Genomic DNA, 25,182 nt, shown 5'->3' on the forward strand with positions numbered 1-25,182 from the left:
AAAAAGGAATCGACACATCTATGTCATCAAATCAAGTAATTTAGGAAATAATTTATTTTTAATATGAGAATAAATGATGCCCACTAGTACACCCAAGTACTCTTGCGCTTTGTTCTTATTTTTTAATAAAACGTGACATTTTTACTTTCGCCTATAGTTTTCACTTATATGAACTTCTTTCTTCAACTAGAATAACATATAAACGTGTTCCCATGTAAATCTTCCATTCTATATGTACTTCACTTAAAACTCAATTGTCGAACAGCAACAGAATGTAAGCTCGATTTGCTCTGTTCCGAACATCTTCCGTCACAAAGGATAACCCGTTCACCTTCTTCACATAACAATTACGCCAAATTTAAGTGCTGCATTCGAAAATTCCAAAAATATCTATCACTTCATTTATTATATAATAATATACGCGTAACAATTTCTATGGAAATCGCTCTCCTGAAACAGGGTGAAGAATTGTTTGATCATGGATCAAATATAAAATTACTAGTAGCTTAATACTAACCACGCATACTTCCATGCTTAACTCCTCAATCGATGTTTCAGGGGATAATCAACGGATAAAATAGATAAAAATTCAAACTGTTTTCCCGATACGCATTCGAAATTACCTTTAACTCTGTCTGGCATCGATAGTGGCACTGAAAATATTTCAAATTTAATTTTAACGAACAGGCAGTCTACATATTACAACGTATCTAAATAAATAATTAATGACTGATAAGGCTTGTATTCGGTATTTTAAAAAATATAAATTTTTTAAAAAAGCTTGTCTTCTCTAATATTTGTATTTTTTAGTGGTACCATTGCTAGTGGCAAGCACAGTGATTATTTATTAATTACCTTAAATAATTAAATAAATACTACACGTCCATACAATATAAGGTTATGTCATAAATATATTTTAATTCTCTTATTAATTCAATTGTTGATTATGATCAACTCCGAGGAACATTCCATTTTATTACCATGTACATATGTCACTTGTACAATATTGGGGCGTTAAATTCGAATTCGGGTGATGAACGATCGGTATACGTGTCTTGGTGCAATTTAGTAAACTTTCGAGTGCTGGCGTGAAATTAAAACCGCCGCTGTTTTACCTCTATAGAGTAATTTGGTAAATGCAAATATTACATTGTGCAACCACTTCCATAAAAATTGTTCAGTGGCTGTTATTAGAATGTCTCCTGTGCATTCTTTAGAGTCAATCTATTTAAAGGTAATAGTTAAGTGTAAGTAAAACTTATGTTTATTCCACGGGAAAAATCGCAACTAATCGATAGCCGAGGATATAAGATTTTCTTTCAAGGACGTAACGAATAAATCTCGTCAGCTGCATCGTTGGCATTGTACACAGATGTTACTATGTACACGGTGACGCAGATAAACTGTTTATTCGAATTACTGTCATTAGATATAATATAATAACATTTGCTTTGATCATTTTTTTTTTATTTAACGTGATTAAAGAGTTATAACAAAAACTGTAATATTACCGGTGAAGCTCCTTCTAATCGAAAATAAATAGAAAGTGAAAGGGCTGGAATTTTTAAAGCTAAAAAGGCCATCCTTTAAACACTTGTTACATCTCATTCTTTGAGCATTTCAAATCATGTAATGTAACAAAATAACAATCACATTTGAGGTGAATTTGATCTGCAAAAGGATGAATTTGAGGTGGTGGTAACTTTATAACGCTTTTCTCGCGTCGCGAAAATGCTCCCCCTCCTAATTACCAGAACGAAATTTATGGTATATACGAACACAATTAACTAACTATTTTTGAGAACTTTCAAAGTACAGGAATACAGTTTAAATACAGGCCTTAAAGGCCTTTAATGCCTTAACTCAATAGCTAATTACTTGCCATAAACTCAACAATACGCCCAATTAATATGCCGCTCGTGCGTGTAGCCCCAAGCGTTACCCCTAACGGATTCTTCCGGAGTCCTACCCATACTACCGAGTAGCTACCACCTTCACACCAAAGGAGAAGTAGCAAGCTGATTGATAAGCTTGTAAAAATATAAAATAGCGAGTATTAAACTAAGTATTAAAAATTAAACACTACTAAACTGTCCAAATATGAATTTATCCCAAATCCAATTTAATGTCCTAACACCAATATTAACCAAATACAATTATATCGCTGATACAAGGAAATTTAGAGTTGGATCTCTTGAAAACTCTTTTTTCTACAAGCAATCATTCATTACCTAAACAGAAAAAAAAGAATATCGTCTTTTGTCGTATTCTAACCGAGCAACTACGCAAGACGAAACTAAGGACGCAACAGCTTTTGTATCCGTGTCACCCTGTACACAGCGAGCAATTCCTTTTTCTCCTTCGGTCAGTAACACGAGATAAGACGGGCTATGTACTCTGGCAACAGTGTCGCCATAGGTAATTAATGTTCAAATTACATAGTATGGAAACGTCGTGGCTGACCGCAACCAAACGACTTGTTTCTAGGGGACGAATTAATAACGAGCGTATCGCAACGAGCTTGTACTTTCTTGGCTCATCCAATGGGAAGATTCCTTTGCGAAATAATTAGTCAATTTGCATGGAAAGAAGCTAATTACGGGATTAATTAATGAGATAAGAATTGGAATCGGATGAAATACAAGATGCGTCTCCCTATGTAAAACAACCGGAACTCCAAGTAAAGGATGTAAGAAAACTTGTGATTAGCTGAATTAACAATGACAATGAAATAAGATATTTTTTCCTGGGATTATTGTATACTGTTACAGACATGGAAAGATAAAATATTATTTTGAAATAGATACAAAAACTAAGTAGAACTTATACATATACACATTACACGTTGAAAAGAAAAATGCTGCAGGTAAAATATTGTCCGTCCTTGTTGTATTGTAACGGTCCTCCAATACCCGCCACTAGAGGTACAGCTACACCCGCGGTTTCTCGAAAGTGCACATTTCCTTCTCTGTTTCTACATATATATACAACATTCCGACCTGTCCTTAACATCCCCGCGTCTAAGGCAGGGTCTGCTAGCAGTCTACTTTTGACACTCATGAGCAGCGAACATACCCCAGGCCAGTTAGACAGCTCCACAGAAGGGCAAAAAAAATCTAACTTTCGGCGTGTGAAAAGCGCACACAGTAGAATTAAAAATCATGCAGAAAAGCATAAAGTCAGAGCTCACCGGATACAGTCTAGTTCATCATTTCCAAATCGAGGTGCTTGATAACGACAAGAAGAAAAATAAAAGAGGGATATAATACCACTCTGTATGAAAACCTCTCTTTCCCCCATGAGGAGAAGTCACACCCATAACGAAGAACGAAAACGAGCAAAACAATAAAAAAATTACGGCAAAGAAAAATATGAAGGAACACCCATATTTGCTGGCTGTAGAAATTAGCAGCTTAAAACGAACGGAGTCAATGGAAAAAAATGGAAACTTAATACCTAGAATCCCCAAACACAATACAAACCAGCGAAATCACCTGGACAAAGCTCACTTCACCTGCAAAAAAGGATACGATACAGAGAACCCAAAAGGAGACGGAACCAGGAGCGAAAAGGAATGGACACCACTCCCAAAAAACCCCGTCAACCTCGCGACAATCATCCAGCCCGAACACGAGGATAACGAACCCTTAGCAGGCCCCAAAAAAGAAAGTACAACTCACCCAAATACCAAGAGACAAGGCCAAGACCGACGACGCAGCAACCAATATCCAAAAGCAGTAACAGAGGCCAAGGTACAAAAATAGCTATTCAGCCGCAAACAAACTCGAGCACAAACACAAACATAAACTCAAAGTCACCCCCAATCATCATCGACAATAACCCTATTCAAGATACACTAAAATTAATTGCAACCACTTACACAGATTCCCACATCAACAGAATACACATAAACAAACACATATCCCACGCAAAAGCTCCAGCAACCTATTCTCACGCGTACATACCAAAAAACGAAAACAATCATACCATCCTACTTAAAACTTATAGAGAACGACTTCGAGGAACACAGAATCCTCACCGCGCTCAAAGAAAAAAATATAGATAACCTAAATTTTATAACAATCAAAAAATTCACAATCAAACACTCCATCGAAAAAAATAAACTTATACCCAATGTGCTTAGTCCAAATCTGAAGCGATAGCAACGTAAACAACTTAAAACATATAAAATCAGTTCTATTCACAATGGTGAGGTGGGAAAAACTAATAAAAAAAAACACATACAATGTAGAAAATGCCAAAGAATCAGGCGAATGTATTAAACCTCCCCAAAATCACCCATCAAACCTACAAAACAGCGAACCCTATTACGACAATTGGAAAAACTTTGGTCATTACATCATACAGGAGCTGCCCAAAGTTAAGAGAAATAAAATAAAAAATAAACCAAAAGAAAAATAATAATAATAACGAAACTAAAGAAGGAAAAATAAATAAAAATCTTTACTGAACTACATAAAACCAGGCATATCCTTCAGCGAAATCACATCCAAGGAAACAGTCTAAACCACAAACCTTGTCACTCCACTAACACAGAACCCACCCGAATCAACCTAATAGTGGAGGCTCCCGATATCTCCTTCTAAAGTGGCAGACGCACCTCCAAATACACCGCACATAAAACGCACCACCACGGCCGCAACATACTACAAAACACTAAAAATAATCGAAATAAACACAAACTCACTCATATCGAACGACAACAGAGACACTGGCAGATTTCCACCGCGACACAACCCCGACATAGCTCTACTATGTGAAACAAAACTAAACGCAAAAAAGGGAGGGGGGAAAACCATCCTGATAAAAAAAGGAATAAGATTCAAAACAATATAGACAAATTCAACAGACACAAGCGCTCTAAAATTCTCGGCAATCAAACTAAAAACCTAAGCAAACGATAACATCTACGTTATAGCAGCACATATACAACCGGAAACCATAAAAATGAGTTCCTAACAACAAAAATATCTTCATACTAGCAGGAGACTTAAACTCTATACTGTATAACGTTATACAACTGGATACAAAGAAACAAATTAAAATACAGACTATAGAACCCTACTCCAGACGAGCGAATCATCCTACACCGTAAGTGATGCCTTCATCGATATCTGCTTAATAGACAGCAGATTGAACCTCCTCAACCTGCAATCACCACCACCAAACAAACCCAAAGCAATAGATTACGACAGCGACCACAAAACAATGCTGATAGAGATATCACTACATACAAATGACTCACTCCTACCAGACAAAGTTAACTGGAAACAATTCAGAACATAACTAATAAATAACAATAACATTCCCACACCCAGCAACAGAAATCTTACAACAGAGGAAATAAACAAAAACATATTGCACAACTAAACGAAAAAATCACAAAAGCAATAGACCATGCAGTCCCTGTCACACAGGCAACAATTTCAACTCCTCAAAAAAATACATAACACCAGAAATAGTTAAACTAAAAGCACAAAAAAATCAACTCATCGCAGGACTCAACAGACCAACCAGAATAGGATGTTACACCGCAAGGAACGACACACCCATCAAAACACTCAAAAATATACTAAAACCAACCAAAACAGAAGTCAGAGAAGCATTCCAAAAATCCATGAACACCTAGTGGCAAAAGAAAATCTCAAACATCTCGACCCACAAACCCAAAATACTGTTCCCATCAAAGAATCAACTAACAAACACAAACATCAATATATCAAAAACACGAAAAGACAAAGACGGTAACTAAGTCGTCACAGCAAATATAATAGACAAAAAAATAAAATCAGTGAAACAAGAATTAGAAGAAGACCAGAACCCTGAACCTTCAACTACGCTACACAATAATATTCAACAACTGCATAAACAAATAATAACAAACTAATAGCAATAAGAAAAAAAAAGGAAATGACACCAGCACCCCCGCAAACTACCGTCCCATAAGCTTGCTCCCCGACCGAAGTAAAATATACGAGACACTAATCAACGACTCTATCAGCTCATTTTGTTCGGAAAATAACCTAATACCTGAAACACAATTCAGATTCAGGCACAAACACTCAACCACACACGCCATCATCAAGTTTACTTCAAACATATGCCGGACCAGAAATGCAGAGAACTGCGCCGAAGCCTTACCGAAGTAATAGACCTCGAAAAAGCCTTCGACACGGTGTGGCTAGATGAGCTATTCTTCAAACTCTTAAACAAAAAATTCCCACAACACTTAACATAATTCATCTGGAACATGCTATATAATAAAAAATTCCTAGTAACTGAAGGACAAACAACATCATCAAAAACATACGCAATCACAATCGGACTCCAACAAGGAACAATAAATTTTTCCATTCTATTCAACCTGTACAGCAGCGACCTACTCCAAATATTTAACCACAACACAGATCCTACAAAACCGGCAATAACTTTCACGGACGATGGCGTAATCTACATCAGCAATAGCAAACCCACGCAAATGCAATCACAAATCTAAAACACATTCACAAAAATACAAGAGTATTTCCTTACATGGAAACTCAAAATAAATACGAAAGAATGCGAAACTATTTTAGTATAAACTATTTTATTATAAATCCTATTTACACCATCAATATCTAACACCTCCTACATAAAGCACGATATAAGAAAACACACGAAAAAATTCAGAATAACAGACAACCATCAAAATCCACCCACAGAAATCTCCCAAAAAGAAACAGTGCGATACTTAGGAGTTCACATAAACTTCAAACTAAATTGCAACCTAATATATAATATAATAAGTTACAACCTAATACACGAAGTATATGATAATACTAGTGTAACTACTTAAAGAATATATAGCGCATAAGATTATCCTACTACCCTTAAGACCATCCCATAAGATCAGAAACTCACTGTCAAACGGAAAAACCGTTACACATCTATCTCTAATCTTAAAAATATTGTACAACTATTGCAGAACCGCCACCGCCAAGACTATACGTGCTCGCGCGTTCACAAGCGTTCTGTCTAATTTTACAAACTTTCGACCCTATACAACTTTTATACAACCTTACACTTCTTGTTCGTTTTAAGTTTATTGTAAGAAAATACCCTTGCATATATATTTGTTTTTGTTATTCGACACAATAAACGTTCGTTAAAAAAAAAGGATCCACTAGCAAGCCCAGAACGACGAAACGTTCTTCCCTCTTTTTTCTTCCTATCTATCCTCTCCTACACTACAGCACACCAAAGCAACGCGCTTCAGTATCATATAAAATGTGTGTAATTCTAATAATATAAAAATATATTTTATCCAATAGAAATAAGAATAAAAAATATATAACAATTTTAATTGAAGATCTATTTCTCCTTGATTATATTACACATTAATATCTGACGCTGCGAGGCATTGCGGCGAACTCGAAGCAAGTTCTCGTATCAAATGTTCCGATATCGATCGCGTATAATAACACCACGGAGTACCAACAACATATGAAAACGCGTGATCCAAAATGTATCTTGCTACATACCACATTTTTAATGTACCGTGACGCGGCGTATAGTACACAACAAATCCAGAGAATAATGAGGATGAAGATTCGCCCGCGAGGGAAACTCAAGATTCCCATTTGCAGAAGTTTATTTTGCCTGTGTTTTTCAATATTTCTTGACGAAGGGTGGTTCGCGGACGACCTACGACATCACGACACCGTTTCAGGCGATGGATGGATAGGCAAAAGAACGAATGCCTACATCTCGAGGGACTCGAATTGTAGTCGTTTATCCACTGCCAATATATGTATAAGCGCAGACGTGGGAATAAACAAGAATTTTCAAAATCATCATAAAATGAAAGTCGACGAAAAAAAAGAATAGTATATTTCAAAGATTCAAATAAAAAGAACTTTAAATACTACATTACACACTCTTATTTCATGAAAATCTATTTCGTAAAATTTAAAAAAAGAAGACAAAATAATATTTTACAAGAAAATAAAGCAGCTTATGTAAGTTTAAAGAGCACTGTTTCATATCTTAAGTATCTAAAGAAACACATAATATCTCAAAGCCCTTTGAATGCTTTCGACTACACAGTTAACTCATTCTCTCAAGCATAATGAATAAAAAAAGCAGGTTTCGCTTAAAAGAAAGCTGAAAGATGAAAAGAAATCTTAACGAAGTCGTGCCACCATTTGCATCTGTACGTAGGTAAATGGTACGATTGGCACTGAAATGTTAGTGAACCTTAGAGACGTTCAAAAGGTCACCGATTCAACTCGCTCGCGAATGAAACATGGCCGTGTACAAAAAGTAACAAGACCCACAAAAGATGACTCCTTTCCTCATCGATTCTTCGCATAAAGCCATGAAAACGCAAACTAAATACACAATGCCGTTATTTATTATACGTTATTCTTTTGGAAATAAATTCTGAGAAACGAAATTATAAATGAGTGGAATGTGAAAAAATCTGGAATTATCTTCAATTACGTACATAATATTCATTAAGCGGTAGTAATTTGTAGCATTTACACAAATTGTGTATTCCATACGACGTATCGGTACTACAAATATATCGTCACAGCACGTCGTGGTAAACTATTTTCATCCAGCAATCACAAATAGGTTCTAACAAATACTCTTGTGCAACATTCGTCGTGGCCACGCATAACATTCATTAAACAAACATAACTGAACTAGGAAAAGGATGGAAAAATTAAGAAACCGTAAACAGTATTTAAATATATTCATCTCCTTAATGTTGCATTTGTTTGTAGCTGAAAGAACACTCTGTCTAACACTGCACAATTAGATTTAAGTCAATTCGTATATCTGTAAAAAAATGTATGTAGTACAACAAAGTACGCCAATCTCTGAAGCGGTACGATCGTTATGAAACAGCTCCGAAGCAGCTGTTTTTCCTGTTTCTGAAGCGTTTTTACAAAATTCTAGGTGATTTTTACAGAATTCTCAAGGCAACTTGTGTGCATGCCAAAATCTGTACAGTTTATAGATATAAAAATCTATGAGCAAAAATTTGCACATCCGACCAACACGAAAATATAAGCTCAGATAGCATTTTTACGACTTTTTATCGCCTTGCATTAGTCGTTTGTTTGATAATCCAATTCCCTCTTGGAGTAATCACATCAATGCCGTTGAGGACACCGCGTTAGAAATGACCAATGCTGGAATACGAAGGTTCCGTAGATTATTCTTTGGAAAACTGTTATACTTTCTGCCTTCACTACAGTAATAGATTAATGTATGTTGTATCCCCCTTTTAATGTACCCTTATGTTTTAAAAACTGTAGAAGTATTTATATATTTCATTATATTCTAATTTTCAAACTGTCGTTCGAGTGTGCTCCAGAAAAAGGATACGACGGTATTGTATTTAGAAATAGGCATTTCAAGCATTCTGGAATGGAGTTTCTGAGTTTCCTGGAATGGTTCCGGCTTTTGTTAATGGTTGCAGACAAGAGTGCACGAATAAAATTAGTAGAAGAGAAAAACTTGATGACAAATTTAATAGATATCGACGTAAAACCGACATTAAACTAACAAGTAATTTGAAAAATTTAATAAAAATTTCACTGCTGTTATTATTGTTATTATTTAAGTATCAAAATAAATTATAAAACAATTGCTAAGATGCTACAAATAAATGAAATAAATGTCTCTATAAAAGAAATGATTCTATCTGGAAAGCGTACGGGTCGTAGCTTCTACTCTGCCTAATATTTCAATCTTATGAAAGTGTTCTTACGTACACTTCAAGACCGAAACGAAAAACCACAACGTGACTTCTCGCACTCGTATCCCTTTAAATTTCCTTATCCTTTTCTATTCTCGTAGTCATTGAGATCAGTCCATTTATTCTTAAAAATCAATGAAAAACCATATAAATTGTAAGCGTATAAGCTTCGACCAGGTCCGATTTAGTTTGCCGGAAAGAAAATAACAAACTCGTAAGAAACGAAATGTTATTGGTCCGCAAAGGCCATAAAAGCGCGGCAAATTGTTCGTCGCATCTGTGCATCCGGTGTCGGCCCATTCCTCGTACACGTAATTTTAGAACTTGGCACTGTTCGATTTTATTTTCATTCAGGCCAGGACGTCACGGCGCCGTCATGACACCCTGAATTACAGAGCCATCGTGACCAGACAACGTGTCTCGGTATCGTTCCGATACCTCCGAACTGTCGCTAGACAGTTCGCTTTCTCCAATTTTCGTTCAAAACCCGTGCCTTGAGCGCCTCCACTATGGTAATCCGCGATGAAAATTTGTAAAACATACGAGGTCAAACAGACGAGGCCAATTTGATAAATATTTATATTTAATTTCAAATATTTCGGAGAACGATCGCAATATTGTTCACTATGTTCCAATTCGATTGAAAGCTAACTCTTTATTGTATACGTAGTAGTAAATGTAACGCTTAAAGCATAGTAAATGTACACGATTACCAAGTTGGTCTACATCTTTAACTACGATTTTTGCAGAAATATTAATCCAATATAGAATATGTGCTACATTTAATAGGCATTTACTATTTACGAATGTATCGAAACGTCAGATTATCCTAAAAGTTTTAAAAGTATCTTGGAATTTGAAATTGTCCAGATTTTTAAAAAATTCAAAATTCCTGAAAATCTCTACTCAAAAAGTTATAACGATTCAAATATCGGGCATTCCTTTTAATTGAAATTTTCAATATTTTTATATTATAAATCTATTTCAAATGGACATTTTTAGAAAAGCCAACTTGCGAATATATAAAGCGAATCTAGAACATTTTCAAGTTCTTAGGTATTAATATCCTAATATTTACTAGCCAAAATTTGCAATTAATAGTAAGTGCGGTACTAGTAAATATATTTACTTTATTGAGCTAACGCTTCTACTGTAACATACAGAGTCTACAGCCTGACATGAACCAAACGTGACAAATTATTTTCTTTGGAACTACTGTAGCTATCGAAATGAAATCTTGAAACTTGTTTCTTGAAATACCCATCCCAAAACTTACCAAACTTTTATCAAAACTCGCTCTGCAACATACTAATCATAAATTTCCATCAATAATAAACGAAACGAAATTGGTTTTCAAAGAAATATTCAATTCTTCTAACGTATCACAATATTTATACCGCTAATAATCCATCTATAAGATGAGATCTATCGTAGCTCTGCGGACATCCGAAATCACATCGAACGATTGTCCTTCCAGATTCATTTTCAATTTAGGGAACAGAAAATAGTTGCACAAGACCAAATCTGGTGAACATAAAGGATCAAGGGCTTGAACTGATTTTCGGGGAAGGAAATTGGGTGTGACTATGCATCTGTAACCCGGAAGCATTGTCGAGGAGTAGCGAGCAGCTGCCTTGCCGACATAACGATGGCAAACCCGACCAATTCCGGCTGGTAAACACTGCATAACACCCAAGTACAATAGCATTTTCCAGAGGAAGAGAGAAAGAGAGAAAGAGAGAGAGAGAGAGAGAGAGAGAGAGAGATAGTGGGAGAGAGGGAGAGAGTTACAGTCTCGCTCGCTGAAACCAACCCCTATATATTTTATTACCTCTAACGCCGCCTCTACGATATTATCCGCCTTTCACTTCTGCACACGCTTTCTCATTAGTCTGAAACTAATAAAGTATGCAAATACCATGCTATATCACCGGTTGTAATAATTTTTAACAAATTTATGTTTGAATTTATACTTTCGGTTGTCGGTCTCATAGAGAGACATTCTGCAATTTTAATCTCTGAAGCACGACACGCGAGTAGCATCGCTTATACACATGATCGAGGATTATAGTGGTTCGCTTAATCTTGAGCTATAGCGTTTTAGGAGCATCAACGTTCTCTCCATTCATGAATGCAGCGAAATAATAAAGCAAAAGTGAGATCTCCGACACTTCGAGTGTTTCTGTAAATTACTACCTTACTTTAACCCTAGAACCACTGAAAATAGGTATTATAGATATATGTGTAAGGGGGCAAACTTTCTTCACGTTTTCAAAAATTTTCAACAACGATTGGCTATAAACTCAGCTTTGTTAATTTTATTGTTAATAGAAAATTTGATCGTTCGTTCCACTGTAATTTCTCGACTTATATATTCCTCAAGCACGAAACTTGCTGTCAGTTGTCCGAGTATGACATATCAGCATCAGTTAATGGAATCGCGATCAGATTTACAAAAGTTATATTATCTGTTGTTTCGATATCTGATGTTTACATCATCTGAACAAATATCAGCGACATCAAAGATCATTTCGATCCTTTTGATACGTTCTTAATTTTGAGAATATCTAGAATTCATAGAGGGCGATTTAATTGTATAAATAATCGATTTCTTTGTTGGAAAGCCCCTCACGAGCAACCGATTCCTGTGTGTAATTACATTTCACACGCAAATCTATTGCTTTCACAATAGCTAACTAACAAATGACTCCATAGACTTGCTGTTGCGTCCCTAGCTTCGCCTTGCATAAATGCTTGGTTGGAGTGTCAAGAACGACTTTGTTGTGTGGATTAAATATTTAAATTAGGATGGTAGATTGGGTAAGTTACTATTGTATAGTTCTTAGTGCTTGGTTGAGACTTAGTTTAATAATGCTATTTTACAATTTTTACAAACTTATATAGAAAAAAGTGATTTAGCCAATCAGCTTGCTACCCCTCTTTTGGTGTGGAGGTGGTAGCTACCCTAGTGTAGTGGGGAGTAAGACCCCGGAAAAAACTACGCGGTCGAGTGGCATATTAATTAGGCTTTTTGAGTTTATGGCATGTAATTAGCTACTGAGTTAAGGCATTAAAGACGTGAATCATTACAAATTCCAAAACAACCTTTAAGGCCCTAATCCTGGTACATTAAAGCAATAAAGAAAGATAAGTAAGATTTGGAAGTTCTCAAAAATAGCTAGTTAATTGCGTCCGTATCATAAACTTGATTCTGTAATTAGGAAAGCGGCTATTGTAGTGACGCGACACTTGCTATTTACGCGGGTATATTAATTGAAATTTGTAGCGATACGATTAGAGGCGCGATCGAAGTCAACTGACTACACAACCGATCTGGAAATTATATTGTCACTTCTTGTATGCAAATGTACAAATGTGCATGGGCATAGATTAATATTTCGCGACGAAAAGTGTGAGATTCGTGCCAATCGTTAATGTATTACTGAAGCACATTGCTTCGGTTAGCTATAGAATAGGAAAGGAAAGATGGAAGAAAAGAGAGGGAAGAACGTTTTGTCCTGATCCTGCTAGCAGACTTGTCAATGCGGCTACCTAGCAGGCTCTGCCTTTTTTTTTTAACACGTTTACTAGTTTTGCCACGAATTACATTGCATGTGATTTATATAAACGCTTAAATTTAATTTATTTTGTATTCTATTTTACAATTTAGTGATTTGACTGTTATTTAGCTCTCGTCGACTTAGTTTAATTTAAGGGCTATTCTAATTAATAATTAAGGATATATTCTATATTATGCATTTGGTTTTTTTTTAGCGAACAAAATTTAGATATACGGCAATATGTGTAAAAAAATGCGCGTACACGTGTCTTAAATCTATAATCTTTAATCTTAAATCTGTTCTTATTTAATCTTACTGTCTACTTTAAATTAGGGTCCTAATTCTATACTATTTACACTCATTTATAATTATTTACATTATTTGTAAATGTTAGACGATATTTGGAGTTCTATGTGTGTGATAGTGTTGGAATGTTATCTGCAGTGAACTACCAATATTTTGCGTTTTTGAATGGTGAATCTACTTTGTCTGCCTTTGAGATTTGTGTGTAATATTTTAGCTGTTTGTTGTTTTGGTTGGACGTTTCTTTCGAAGGTGTGTAGTTGATGGATTTGATGTTGTTTTTTCTTTGTGCATGATATATTATTCATATGTTATCTGTGTTTGTTATGTATTAATTTTTGTCGAGTATGAGGAATAGTTCAGGGTGGATGTATCCCGTGTTCATTGATTTCCTGATTTGGTTGATATTCGATAGGTATTTTTCAAAAACACCTATCAAATGACGTATGTTGTGTATCATTTATTTTTGCACAATAGTTCCTGTAGAGTTTTATGATGTGTGTGTCTACTCGGGGTATTTTCGCTGCGCTTAGTAGTGTGTTGTTTCTGTAGTTTTTTGTGTAGTTAGATGTTGGTGTTTTGTGCACGTTGACTTGACATCGACTTGACACTTAGGCATTGCCTTTCAAATAGCCTTAGTGGTTCCATTTTATAATTCGGTATATTGTACCATATCAGTCAGGCGTAGGTTATTATGGGCTTTATTAAAAACATGTAGCAGAGTATTTTACACTTTTTATTCAAATGTTTGGAGTGGAATAAACACGTTTATTAGTTTTGCAAATAATCTTGCTAGTCCTTGGGATGCGTTTTTAGCTTTGTTTAGTTGTGTTTCGTTGTCTCTTACTTGGAATTTTGTCCTGTATTCTGGGTGTGAACAGAATGGTTTTGGGTTTTTTGGCGTTTATTTTCAGTCACCAGTTTGTAAAATAAATGTCTATTTTTTAAAGAGTGTTTGTAAAGTTTTTTGTATTGTGGTTGAGTTTCTGCTGGTGAAATATATTATTAGGTCATCGATAAAGGCGATGGAACTTGTTGTTTGTGTTTATAGAGAATAGTTTTAAAGATGCTGCTGTGTAAATATTGAATAGTGTGGGTGATGTGACTGTTCCTTGTAGTAGTACGTTTTCGATTCTGAATTTTCTGGATGTTGTGTATTTTCCGTTGTGTATGATGAATGTTTTGCCTTATGTCATGTTATGTATGATTTCGGTTAGTTGGTGTGGGAATTTGAATTTGTGTAGCTTTTTCCAAGTCTATGAGACAGGCCTACACACAGGTTTTTGTTCAGTGCATCGTTTATGTGTGAGGTCAGTGTGTTTATTGCGTGGATGGTTGATGTTTTGTATTTGAATCCAAATTGGTGTATGGATATTATTTGGTTTTCGTCCTTGTGTTTGTTTATTGATTTTATAATTATTCATACGAAGAATTTGCTGATGTTTGGTAGGAGGCTAATTGATCTCTAGCTGTCGGGTTGTTTTCCGTCTTTATTCTTTTTTTATTGCTACCGTTTTTACCGTCTTCCATTTGTCTGGGAAGTATCCGTTGTTGAGAGCGTTATTGAATATCGTTGCGTATAGGTACCTCTATTTTAGTGGTAATTTTTTGAGTATTATGTTGGGTATGTTATCGAAGCTGTATGATTTTTTATTGTTTGTTGTTTTCTGGAGTGCTTTGAATCGGTGTTGCGAGGTGAAGAAGTTTTGTATTAGGCTTTCTATTAGGTTGTGTACTGGTGAGTTATTTGTGAACTGTGTTAGAGTTGTGTGGTTGTTTGTTTCATTGATAAATTTATTTTTCAGTGTTGTTTCTTTTTTTATTATTTCGTTGAATTACTTGTTTACTTTTATGTTGTTTTGTTTGTATATTCTTTCGAAATGGGCTCCTATTATTTGTTTCGTCGTTTGATATTGTTTAGTCGTGTTTATTTTTCTGTTCATATATACTTCTGGGGAGTTTGGTGTTTTGTATGTGGGTATTGTTTTGTATATGGAGTTTTTAATTGCTATTTCTATTGCTTCTATGCCTTCGTCGAATTCTGTATTTGTGGGGTTTTCGTTCGTTGGGATTTTTATGTTTTTTGATGTTTTTGTTGCTGTTTTCTTGAAGTTGGTCCAGTCTACTTTATCGAAATTGTTTTATTTTGTTCGGTGATTGTTTTTATGCTGTATAGGTCTTGTATGCTTATTGTGATTTTTCGTACGTTGTGATCACTGTCGATTGGTATTGTTATTATTAGTGAATTATTAATGTTGTGGAATTGTATTCTTGAATCGTGTAGGCATATATCTATGTAGGAATTTCCATTTGGTTATGAGGGTAAGTCGGAGTTTTCAAGTGTTGTTTCCTTTAGGGATGTTGCTCTCGTTTTTCTTTTTTTTATGCTTCGCATTGAGGAATCGGACTAGGAGTAAGTATGTTCTGTTCTGGTTTTTTGTGAGTGATGTGACTGTGTTTTCCAGTTCAGGGATGAATTCTTTTTTATGGTTTCCTGGTGCATAAGCTGCAGTAATTATTGGTTTTTCGTGATTTGATAGTGGTAGCTCTATTGAGGTTGTTTCCAGTACTGTGTTGTTTTCTGTGGATGGAGAGGTGATTTCTGTGTATTTGATATTATTTCTTATTAGTATGGCGGTCCCACCACCTTGTGTGGCATTTTTTCAGTCCGTTCTGATTATTAAGTATTTGTTTTATGTGATTGTATGGTTTGCGTTGAGTTTTGTTTCACTCAGCAGGACTATGACTTGGTTGTGATTGTTCAGTAGTTGTAATAGGCTTGTTTTTTTTTTGGTTTAAGAATATTGAGTTTACGTTTAGGGTTATTATGTTTATGTTTTTAGGTCCTCGTTTGTTATTCATTTCTGTTTTGTAATGTGCCGGTTATTATTATATGAAAAAGTGCTTGTATGTTTGTGGAATTGTTGTGTACGTTTTAGGTTAGCGCTATTAGGTGTTTTTTTTTTATTTCTTGTAGAGTATTTATGATATGGTTTTGCGATTCTAGAGTTGGGGGTTCTACTGTTATTTTGTTAGTGTTTCTGTTTAGTTGGCCGTTTGTGTTTTGGAGTGTTGCTTGTGCGTGGATAGTCGGTGATAGGTTAGCGGTCTTAATGTTGGTGTTATTTGTTGCTTGGTTATAAATTTTCTGTGGGACGATTTGGTTTTGTATTTTGTTTATTTTTATGCTTTTGGATTTTGCTTGTGTGATTTGCTGTACAGCTATGTTGTGAATGTGTGCTTTTGTCGCGGGTCAGCCTCTGTAAGAGGTTGAGTATCCTACGTTACCACAGAGTGCGCACTTGAGGTTGTTGGTGTCTGTTTGTTTGTGGATGATTTTGCAGTTGCCAGGGTCGTATGTTTCAGAACATTTAACGTATCTTAGTAGTAGGTTGCAGTTTGAAGATGGGTGGCCCTTTCTTTGTATTGTTTTCTATGTATAATTATTTTTTTCCGCTTAAAAGTATGGTTTTATCGTTTCTTTTTTGTGCGCTTTGACCTTGAACTATTATAGGGGGAGGTTTCACAGTTTTCTGACCTGTGGCTTTTGGGCAGCGAAGGAGTTCGCTGTTTGTTGACCGCTGGTGCCTGTTTTTTCTACTTGTTTGCTGCTGCTGGTCATGGCCGTGTCCTTTTGTTGAGTTTTCCCGCGGTTGTCCATGCTGCTAGATTTCAGGGTGCTCACGGAGTTCTCAAACTGCTTCTTTGGTTGTCCTTGGGTTGTCCTTGATACTGCGTTTGGTTTTTTAACTGTTCTTGTATGTTTTTTGTTGGTTATGTTGGTCGTATTGAGTTCTAATATTTCTATTCTGTTATATATATATATATATATATATATATATATATATATATATATATGTATATATACGCATGGCCTTAGGCTTATTTCGTACTCTATGGCTTGTTTTTTTTTTATTTTTTATATTATTTATTATTGATTTTGTAATATATTTGATCACTACTACACATTACTTATGTTATTTTTACGTAATTTTTGTTGTTGGTGGATTGGTAGCGCGTTTAGTATTCACTTCACTGAGGTTTATCGCTTGGTTTTCCGCGAGCCCGTTATTTTATTCGGAGAGTTTACACTTTCTTCGCTGAGGTGTTACTTGGTTGATGGTTGGTGACAGAGTGAACAGACCTGCCTTAGGCACGGGCATGTTAGGGACAGATCAGGAAATTGTATATATGGAAACGGATAGGAAATCGTGTACTTTCGGGAAACCGTGGATGTTGCTGTCCCTCTAGTGGCGAATGTCGGAGGCCGCAACAATTACTCAAGCAGCTTTGTTAATTATAATACATCTACTGTGACGTGATGGCGTCGCCGTGAAGGCCCTCGCCATTCCAGCTCGATGATCACCACTCACGCACGGAGAAAATATACGATACGCGTGGTAGGCTAAGTTATGAAATTGCGGCAATAGGAATCCTTTTTAGAGTTTCCTTCCTCGTTCCCTCTCCTTACCGAAGCATAAGTGAGAAGAGCTCCAGAAGTCCGACGCCTCAACGAGGAGGCTCGACGGTGGAAAATAATGGAGTACCAACGGCCCTAGAGATGTGACCCCGGACGGATGATGACCCGACAAGGCCCTGCAGCGATCCCGACCGCCACCCCGTCATCCCAAACGGTAATGAAGAGTACTCCATAGGGTGCGTGACGAATACCACCTCCCTCTCAGCCCCTAGGAAGAGTAACCAGCTGGGCGGCTCTGCAACTGAACCGTGGAGCGGGGCGCGAAAAGCGCACCGAAATTGGTGTGATCACGAAGATCCGAGAGCTATCCTTCATCCCGGGAAGGAACAATTGCCGAGAGCCACCGATGGATGCCTCGAACAATGCCGAAACGCACAGCCCACTTCACCAAGGACCCCCCCCCCCTTCTCCTACAAGAGGATCGAGGAAGTCGAAAGACCGCAGTTGAATCAATTAGCGAGCGAGCGAGCGAATCATAGAGAGTAGCGAAAGGACGAAAGGGAGGAAGAGAGAGATAATGAAAGAAGTAATAGAGTAAAGACGATCTGAGGATCGTAGCAGTGACCGAGTGAGTTCTTATCCGCTGAAGCGTCCCTCTACTTTTTTTTTTCTCCTTTCTGTTCTTATTACGTTATTACATCTTTTCTCTTTGTATAATTGCTAGCGGTAGCAGCGGCTGCGCGTGCCGACGACTACCAAATTGCGTATCGTTTTGTGCGAAAGCTCGCGGGTTCGCCCACCGTCGCCGAGCGCGTATGTGCTGAGTCTTGAATCTCGCGCCCTCGTTGTGTCTATTTGGGTACATTGCATTTTACGTTCGGTAAATTGGGTAATTGCATTTTAATTAATCACGTAGCTGCGATTATTTCTCTTGGAAAGCATCTGCAGAATCTAAATTTAATACAAATCGAGGACAGAGATTGAATCGTAGTAAGACTTAGTCAAATCCAAGTTAATTATACAAAAGGGAAATGTCTTTATGTTTAGACGTTTTAAGCGTTTGTAAAATAATTGTTGCACTTTAAAAATAGATTCTCGTTATTTGAACGGCCTCTTTCTCTTCTCTTAAAGATATAAGATATAGAACTTTTAGTTAAACATGAACCTATGATAAGCTCGAAGTTCGAAACACCCGCCCATCTTGTTCATTTGTTTAAGTCAATGGCATTCGCGTAGCCATCCATAGAAAGTGGTTTTCTTGAATAGCAATTCGAATAATCTAGTTCAAGCGACGTTTGTAATCAACCATCCATTAGTATACGGTATCCAACTAGATGCATATCCACTTGTGGGTATAAAAATAGAAAAATTTCGAATTTTGAAATAAAATTCGGCTAACAACATAATCTGTGCGATTAATCGAACGTGTAAATATCTTAAATAAATACTATTATACTGGAAATTCGAAAGATATTGTATATTTTGAAAGGATAAAAACGATGGGCGTCTCATGTTTTTAAATATTTTTCATTTTTTTTAATTTCATATTATTGCATTTTAAGTTGTGGCCTATCTGGCCGGTTTCGCATCGAGACAATCGAAAAAAATCGAAAAAGAAGCCATAACGTTTGATACCCCGCGACCCTAATCTGCGTTACTTAGCTAGCACTTTGTAAAGGCACGAAGCCCTTCGAAGTTTCAGGTCCTGTTCTTTTTGAACTGGTGCGATTCGATTACGACGCTACACCTACCGTGTGTAACTGACGCCCGATATTTAGATTTAATTTTCAAAAGTAAATCCCGCTGAATTCCCTCGCAACTTCGAAGTGCTCCCTTATAGCGTTTTTCGAGTTCCGTTTTGAGTTGTTCGCGCCCCTCGTCAACCCGTGATTGTAGCGCATCGAGCTAGTTTCTGTCTTAGTCGATTGATTCGTTCCTCTCCGCAATCTCCGGGCGAACAGCTAATCCCCGTCACATTACATAGCAGAGTGATTTATTTAAGATGAGACAATTTTAATATGACCGAACTTGTCTTCTGCACTTCCAAATTTCCGAATTGCTCCATAAAATACCTTTCCGTTACTAATTATACTTTTTAAAATATTGTTCCTTTGTTATAGGTGCAAAAAAAGAAAAAGAAAAGAGAAAATTCCCTGCGAGAACCATGCTGAAAGTACTTCTATATAAATGACTCTCGGCGAGTGATCGACATTTCCTTTGATTTTCATTTTATTTCAGATTCTCTATAGAATCACATCTAAATGTCAAAATTACATTTAAATCTTTATTTTCTTGAGAAATAACTTTCCGTGCATTAACAAATAAATACAACAGAGTTTCGCCATGATTTTTATCGTTACCGTACATGCTTACTCGACAGCTTTCTGGTAATTTCCCTGAAAAACAACATCTTAAACATAATTTTATCACTATTGACTCTTGTGTTATTTTTGGTTCCAAAATAACCATTTTAACTTAAGCCCTGTAAAAGTTATTCCTCGCAATTTCATCTCCTATGCATCCACACACGCTCTGACGAAATTTCTGTTTAAAAATTCTGCGTACACAATGTTAAACTAACACGAAGAACGAAAATAAATAGCTGCCGATGAGAATACGATTAAATCGATGAAATTGTCTATTATTCATAAGTAACCCACCTTCAATTCCATTCTATTTTTATCGATACTAATTTTTTTAATTTCCCCTCTCTCTAGTGTCGCGTACGTGTGCTGGTGTATGCATAGTTGTCCTGAAAAACAATCGCATGTCGACTACCGTTTGTTTTTCTTACTTCCTGTACTCGCACAATAATAAACCGGAGACTGTTTATCGCAGTGAATGAACGAATGACACACGATCAATAATAGATTTAATGCAAGATTAAGGAATTATAGTTCAATCACAAATGAGATATCACTCGTAACGATATTTGACAGCTAAATATGGTTGCTCGAAAAGGAAGAAGAGGTAAAGTGCAATTGCTGGCAACACTTAAGAAAATAGCGGGAGCTGAAAATATGTACAATCGACAGGTGACTATGTTCGTAAAGCTTTGATGTTGTTTGGATAAATGAGACGTACAACTATAACAATCGATCAAAAGCACATTACGCGGATCAATACCGTGTGTAATGGACAATCATGAGAAATAATGAATCAAATATTAAATCTTTTGTCGTGAATATTAGCAACAAAAGTTAGAAAAGAGAACTCCAATAAATCATGCATGGTGGAATTAGCCACTGAAAATCATATCCAACGAACTATTGCCAGATTTCAGCCGCAAAGTATCACATTTCTATCTCATGTTTCGACAATTAGTAACTACGTCCCGTAATTGATAAAACGAACATGCTTTTGCGTGCACACGATAGAATAATTGGAATATTTACGATCATGGTAAACTATCGGATTCGAAGCTCTTCCTATTGATATGTATCATACTACAATATACAATCGTGTACAATCGTATAGTACTCTGATTTTAATAGGCAAAGTTTTACAATATTATGTATGTAGAGTAGATAGACAATCCGAAAGGTGATTATTCCTCGCGCGGAACTAAGTCGAAAATGTAAATTGAGAGAGATTCATTTTTGATACAAGGCTTTGTCTACAAGGAAATTGATCGTCAAGTTGCGACAAGTAGCCATGTAAATATAGTAGTGGACTGCAGAGTAAATATGGAGAGTCAAATCTAACTGTTCGTACAAAATGAAATAACAATTGTTTACTTATTAATGTTTCTATTATCAACCAAGGAAACAACCTTAAAGCCTTATTGGGGATCAATAATAATGGCTAACAGACGCTTGTTTAAAAGTGCCAAGTGCCCTGTCATTTATGAACAAAAGAAGTGTAACTACCCTATTTGCACTTGCAAACAATGTCTGGCGACTTATTTCATCACCTACTCTTCTTGCTACACTTAACCAAATATTTGAACCGCTGCAAACCATTGTCTGTAAAACTATCTCGATGAAACGTTTTATTGCGGTAATTGTGTATACACGGATACGATTGTTAGATTCAGTTTAGAGTGGTGGCAATGCCTCCACTTTAGACTTACTCCAATACAAAACAATTTACTAATCATCGCCATCTTGAGTGACAAGTACTTGACGAAGCATCATAATTGATTTCCTCGGAAACAAAGCTTCATATGAAAAATTGTCATTCTACATTTTCGACTCTATTCTGACTATTCTTCTTAATCGAAGGGCTATGAACAAAATAATAATAAATTTCTGTCCATTAGCTTGAATTCTTAACAAAGCGAAGTAAAATTTTTCACTATTGTTTAGTGTTTATCTTGGATGAAAAGACTCACCTTGACAGGAATGCAGAAGAGTATGAGCAAAAGATCGGCCGTTGCCAAACCGCCTAGAAAGACGTTGGTCGGCGTCGCTGGTAAAGGTCTCAATCTCGGACAGATAGTCGAGCCGATGATGACGACGTTTCCTGAAGTAAAAAAAAAAAAAAATATACACGTTACTACACGGTTTCTACCATTTCTCATCACAAGCTAATAATTAACACGCCCCTCGCTGTGCAAGTTTCGCCTAGTCACAAAATATATAATGCTATGTAGAATCCTTACATTTACTTCGCAAACTTAATTATTTGTCATCCAAAGTAGTTAATACGAAAACTATATAAATTCAAATAAATTTGGAGATAACGCGATAGAGGCGTAATTACGATTTCCTCGAACGTATCTTGAAAATATTTTCCATTCTAAAAATATATTAATCATTTTTTTCAAATTATGATATATTTCAAACTATTTCGAGCAGTGAACACAATAGAAAATATTTTTATTTAATAACAGTAGTTATATTAAATCTAAACTAAAATTGTATTGTAAAATCAACGATTACAATTAACTTAAAAATAATTTAATCAACGAGTCATGAATGAATGTGCAGAATAAAAGTTCTTATTGAAAAGTATGACAGAGAACACTTTATATGACAAATCACGAAATGTTATTCCATCTACCATGTGTCGCAATCAAGGAAGTTGATAATAAAATTAGTCATTCTGTTGTTGCTTTAAATAACAATTTTCTATCCATCCCATGCAATCAGATATATGGTAACAATGATACGAGGAACTCAGATGCGTAATAACAGTGCATTTGACAGTACTAATGAGTCTGGCTCAATGAAAATATTTTATGTTGATCGAAAGAAAGCTTTTTAATTAAATGCCCCAGTTTCGATTCGCTCCGTAAATGGCAACAAAATGGTACGAGTTTTAATCATACGCGCTTTTTAGAATACTTTACTAATAGAAATGTTGGCAATTATAAAAGACCCTTTATCTTCGAAGTCATTACCACTTGCTTATATTACTCAACCTTAAGATAATATATTTCAAATATGATACAATAGTAGAAATATATGTGTATCGATAAATGAAATGTAGATAATAAAAAGTTTATAACGTATTCAACGTTATATTTAAAACGTCATATTTATTTTTATACGACTATGAAAACATTCTACTTTGAGAATATTCTCAGTGGTATAAATAGTAAAATTATTTCTATTTATGTAAAATTATTTCACTTCATTTTACATAAATAGAAGGTATAAGGTAGGTATTGAATAAAAAATTCAATAAAGAAATAATTACCCTCTTTCCGTGAGAAATTAAATGAATAAAAATTTAGGAATCGCTGCTCTGTGCGATTCAATTCTAAACACACCGATGCTTAGCGTGAAAATCGAAAAATCAATCCCTATCGTTACGAATATCTGTCACAGAGCAAATTCTACAAAATAGGTCAGAGATATTAAACGGGGATACGATTTTTAACGATTCGTCGCGAGTGGAAGCGTTGAAGTTGACAAGTGATGTTAGAGGAGGATTATCGTTACACATCAGAACGCGTAAACTCGTAAAGAAAAACAAGAGTCAGCTATGAACTTGCCGAGTTCAAGAGTGGCAATATCGCCTCCGCATTAGCGGATCCTATTTGTAGTCCAGTCGCGTACGTAGGTTGACCTATTTTAGAGCGGAGATGTAACCTATCTCGTGTTCAATTCTCCCTTCAGTTGGTATTTCTACTTGGAGATACGTGGAAATTATGTGATCCACGCATACTCGAATAAATGAATAATTATATTATAATATAGCCATGTAGAAAGTGGAGAGTAACTTAAACTAATATTGAATAATTCAATTTCCAACAGGATGAAGTTCTACAAAATTTCTACGGTGCAATTGCCGCTTCGAGACTAATTTCGATGAATACGACAGTGGTTTCGATTTTCCGACTCTTCAAGCATCCTGAAAGACATAGACATCGTGTATCGAATACATCGTAATAAAGAATGCAAAGAGTGTTTCGAGTATCTTGAAAAAGAATCGGTATAATTTCCATTGGCTTCCCGTGAACTTGGACTTTAATCGAAGTTAAAGTTCTGACAAGTGAAAGCTTGATAAGTAACTTTAAAGAGACCGAAAATAAACAGTTGTAACCACCGTTTGAGGGAAAAGACCATCGACTTACCGACTAATCCAAGGAAAAACGTGAGGGAATAAACGACGAGGACCGGAGCCAGTTCCGTCCAGTCGAAGCGGCTAAGTGACTCGTTGATGTCGTAGTCGAGGAAATCGTCTGTCGCGTTGGTCTCGTTCGGCATGACTGCGATTAGCTTCTTAACAACGACACTTCAGAGGCTGCCATCAATCGTCGACCGTTCGCGAGCACGTTTCCCATCGTGCGAAATGCTAAACACTTCGTCTAACTGCACCCCACGATTTGCGACCGTACAACGCACCCTCGCCTTCCTTCGTTGGACTTTCTTCGCATTCTTCCCGTCGGCCGGAACACCGACTCAAACACCACCACGACAATACACTGCCGTCGTGTTCCTGGACCTGTTTGCAATCAACGATAAACTCGAATGAATATTCTCACATGCTCATCAACGTTACACATAATTCAAATAAATATTAGATTAGAAAAGTTAACGAAACTCGGAAAAATAACATTTGATAAACCTTATATTTTAGAATTTTAGAATCAAATGTGAAAGTAAGTAAAGTTTTCAAAACATAAATGTTGGGCACACCAGGTACCCAATTTAACCATACATATTCTGATTTATCGTTTA

General features: G+C 36.1%; 1 protein-coding gene across 5 annotated transcripts in view; it reads right to left on the reverse strand.

Moving 5' to 3' along the window:
- LOC143432212 (QRFP-like peptide receptor) overlaps nucleotides 1-24,946 on the reverse strand; it is a 106,766-nt gene extending 81,820 nt beyond the window's left edge. For all 5 annotated transcript variants that reach the window (XM_076908981.1, XM_076908977.1, XM_076908978.1 and 2 more), the window contains exons 1-2: nucleotides 24,576-24,946; nucleotides 22,386-22,516 (exon numbers count right to left, since the gene is read on the reverse strand). In XM_076908981.1, coding sequence (XP_076765096.1) covers nucleotides 22,386-22,516; nucleotides 24,576-24,708 — 264 coding nt within the window. In that variant the 5' untranslated portion in view covers nucleotides 24,709-24,946. The remainder of the gene's footprint in view (nucleotides 1-22,385; nucleotides 22,517-24,575) is intronic.
- Nucleotides 24,947-25,182: the final 236 nt, after the last annotated feature.

The sequence above is a fragment of the Xylocopa sonorina genome, unplaced genomic scaffold (genome assembly GCF_050948175.1).
Source record: "Xylocopa sonorina isolate GNS202 unplaced genomic scaffold, iyXylSono1_principal scaffold0059, whole genome shotgun sequence".
In the NCBI taxonomy this organism is placed as follows: domain Eukaryota; kingdom Metazoa; phylum Arthropoda; class Insecta; order Hymenoptera; family Apidae; genus Xylocopa; species Xylocopa sonorina.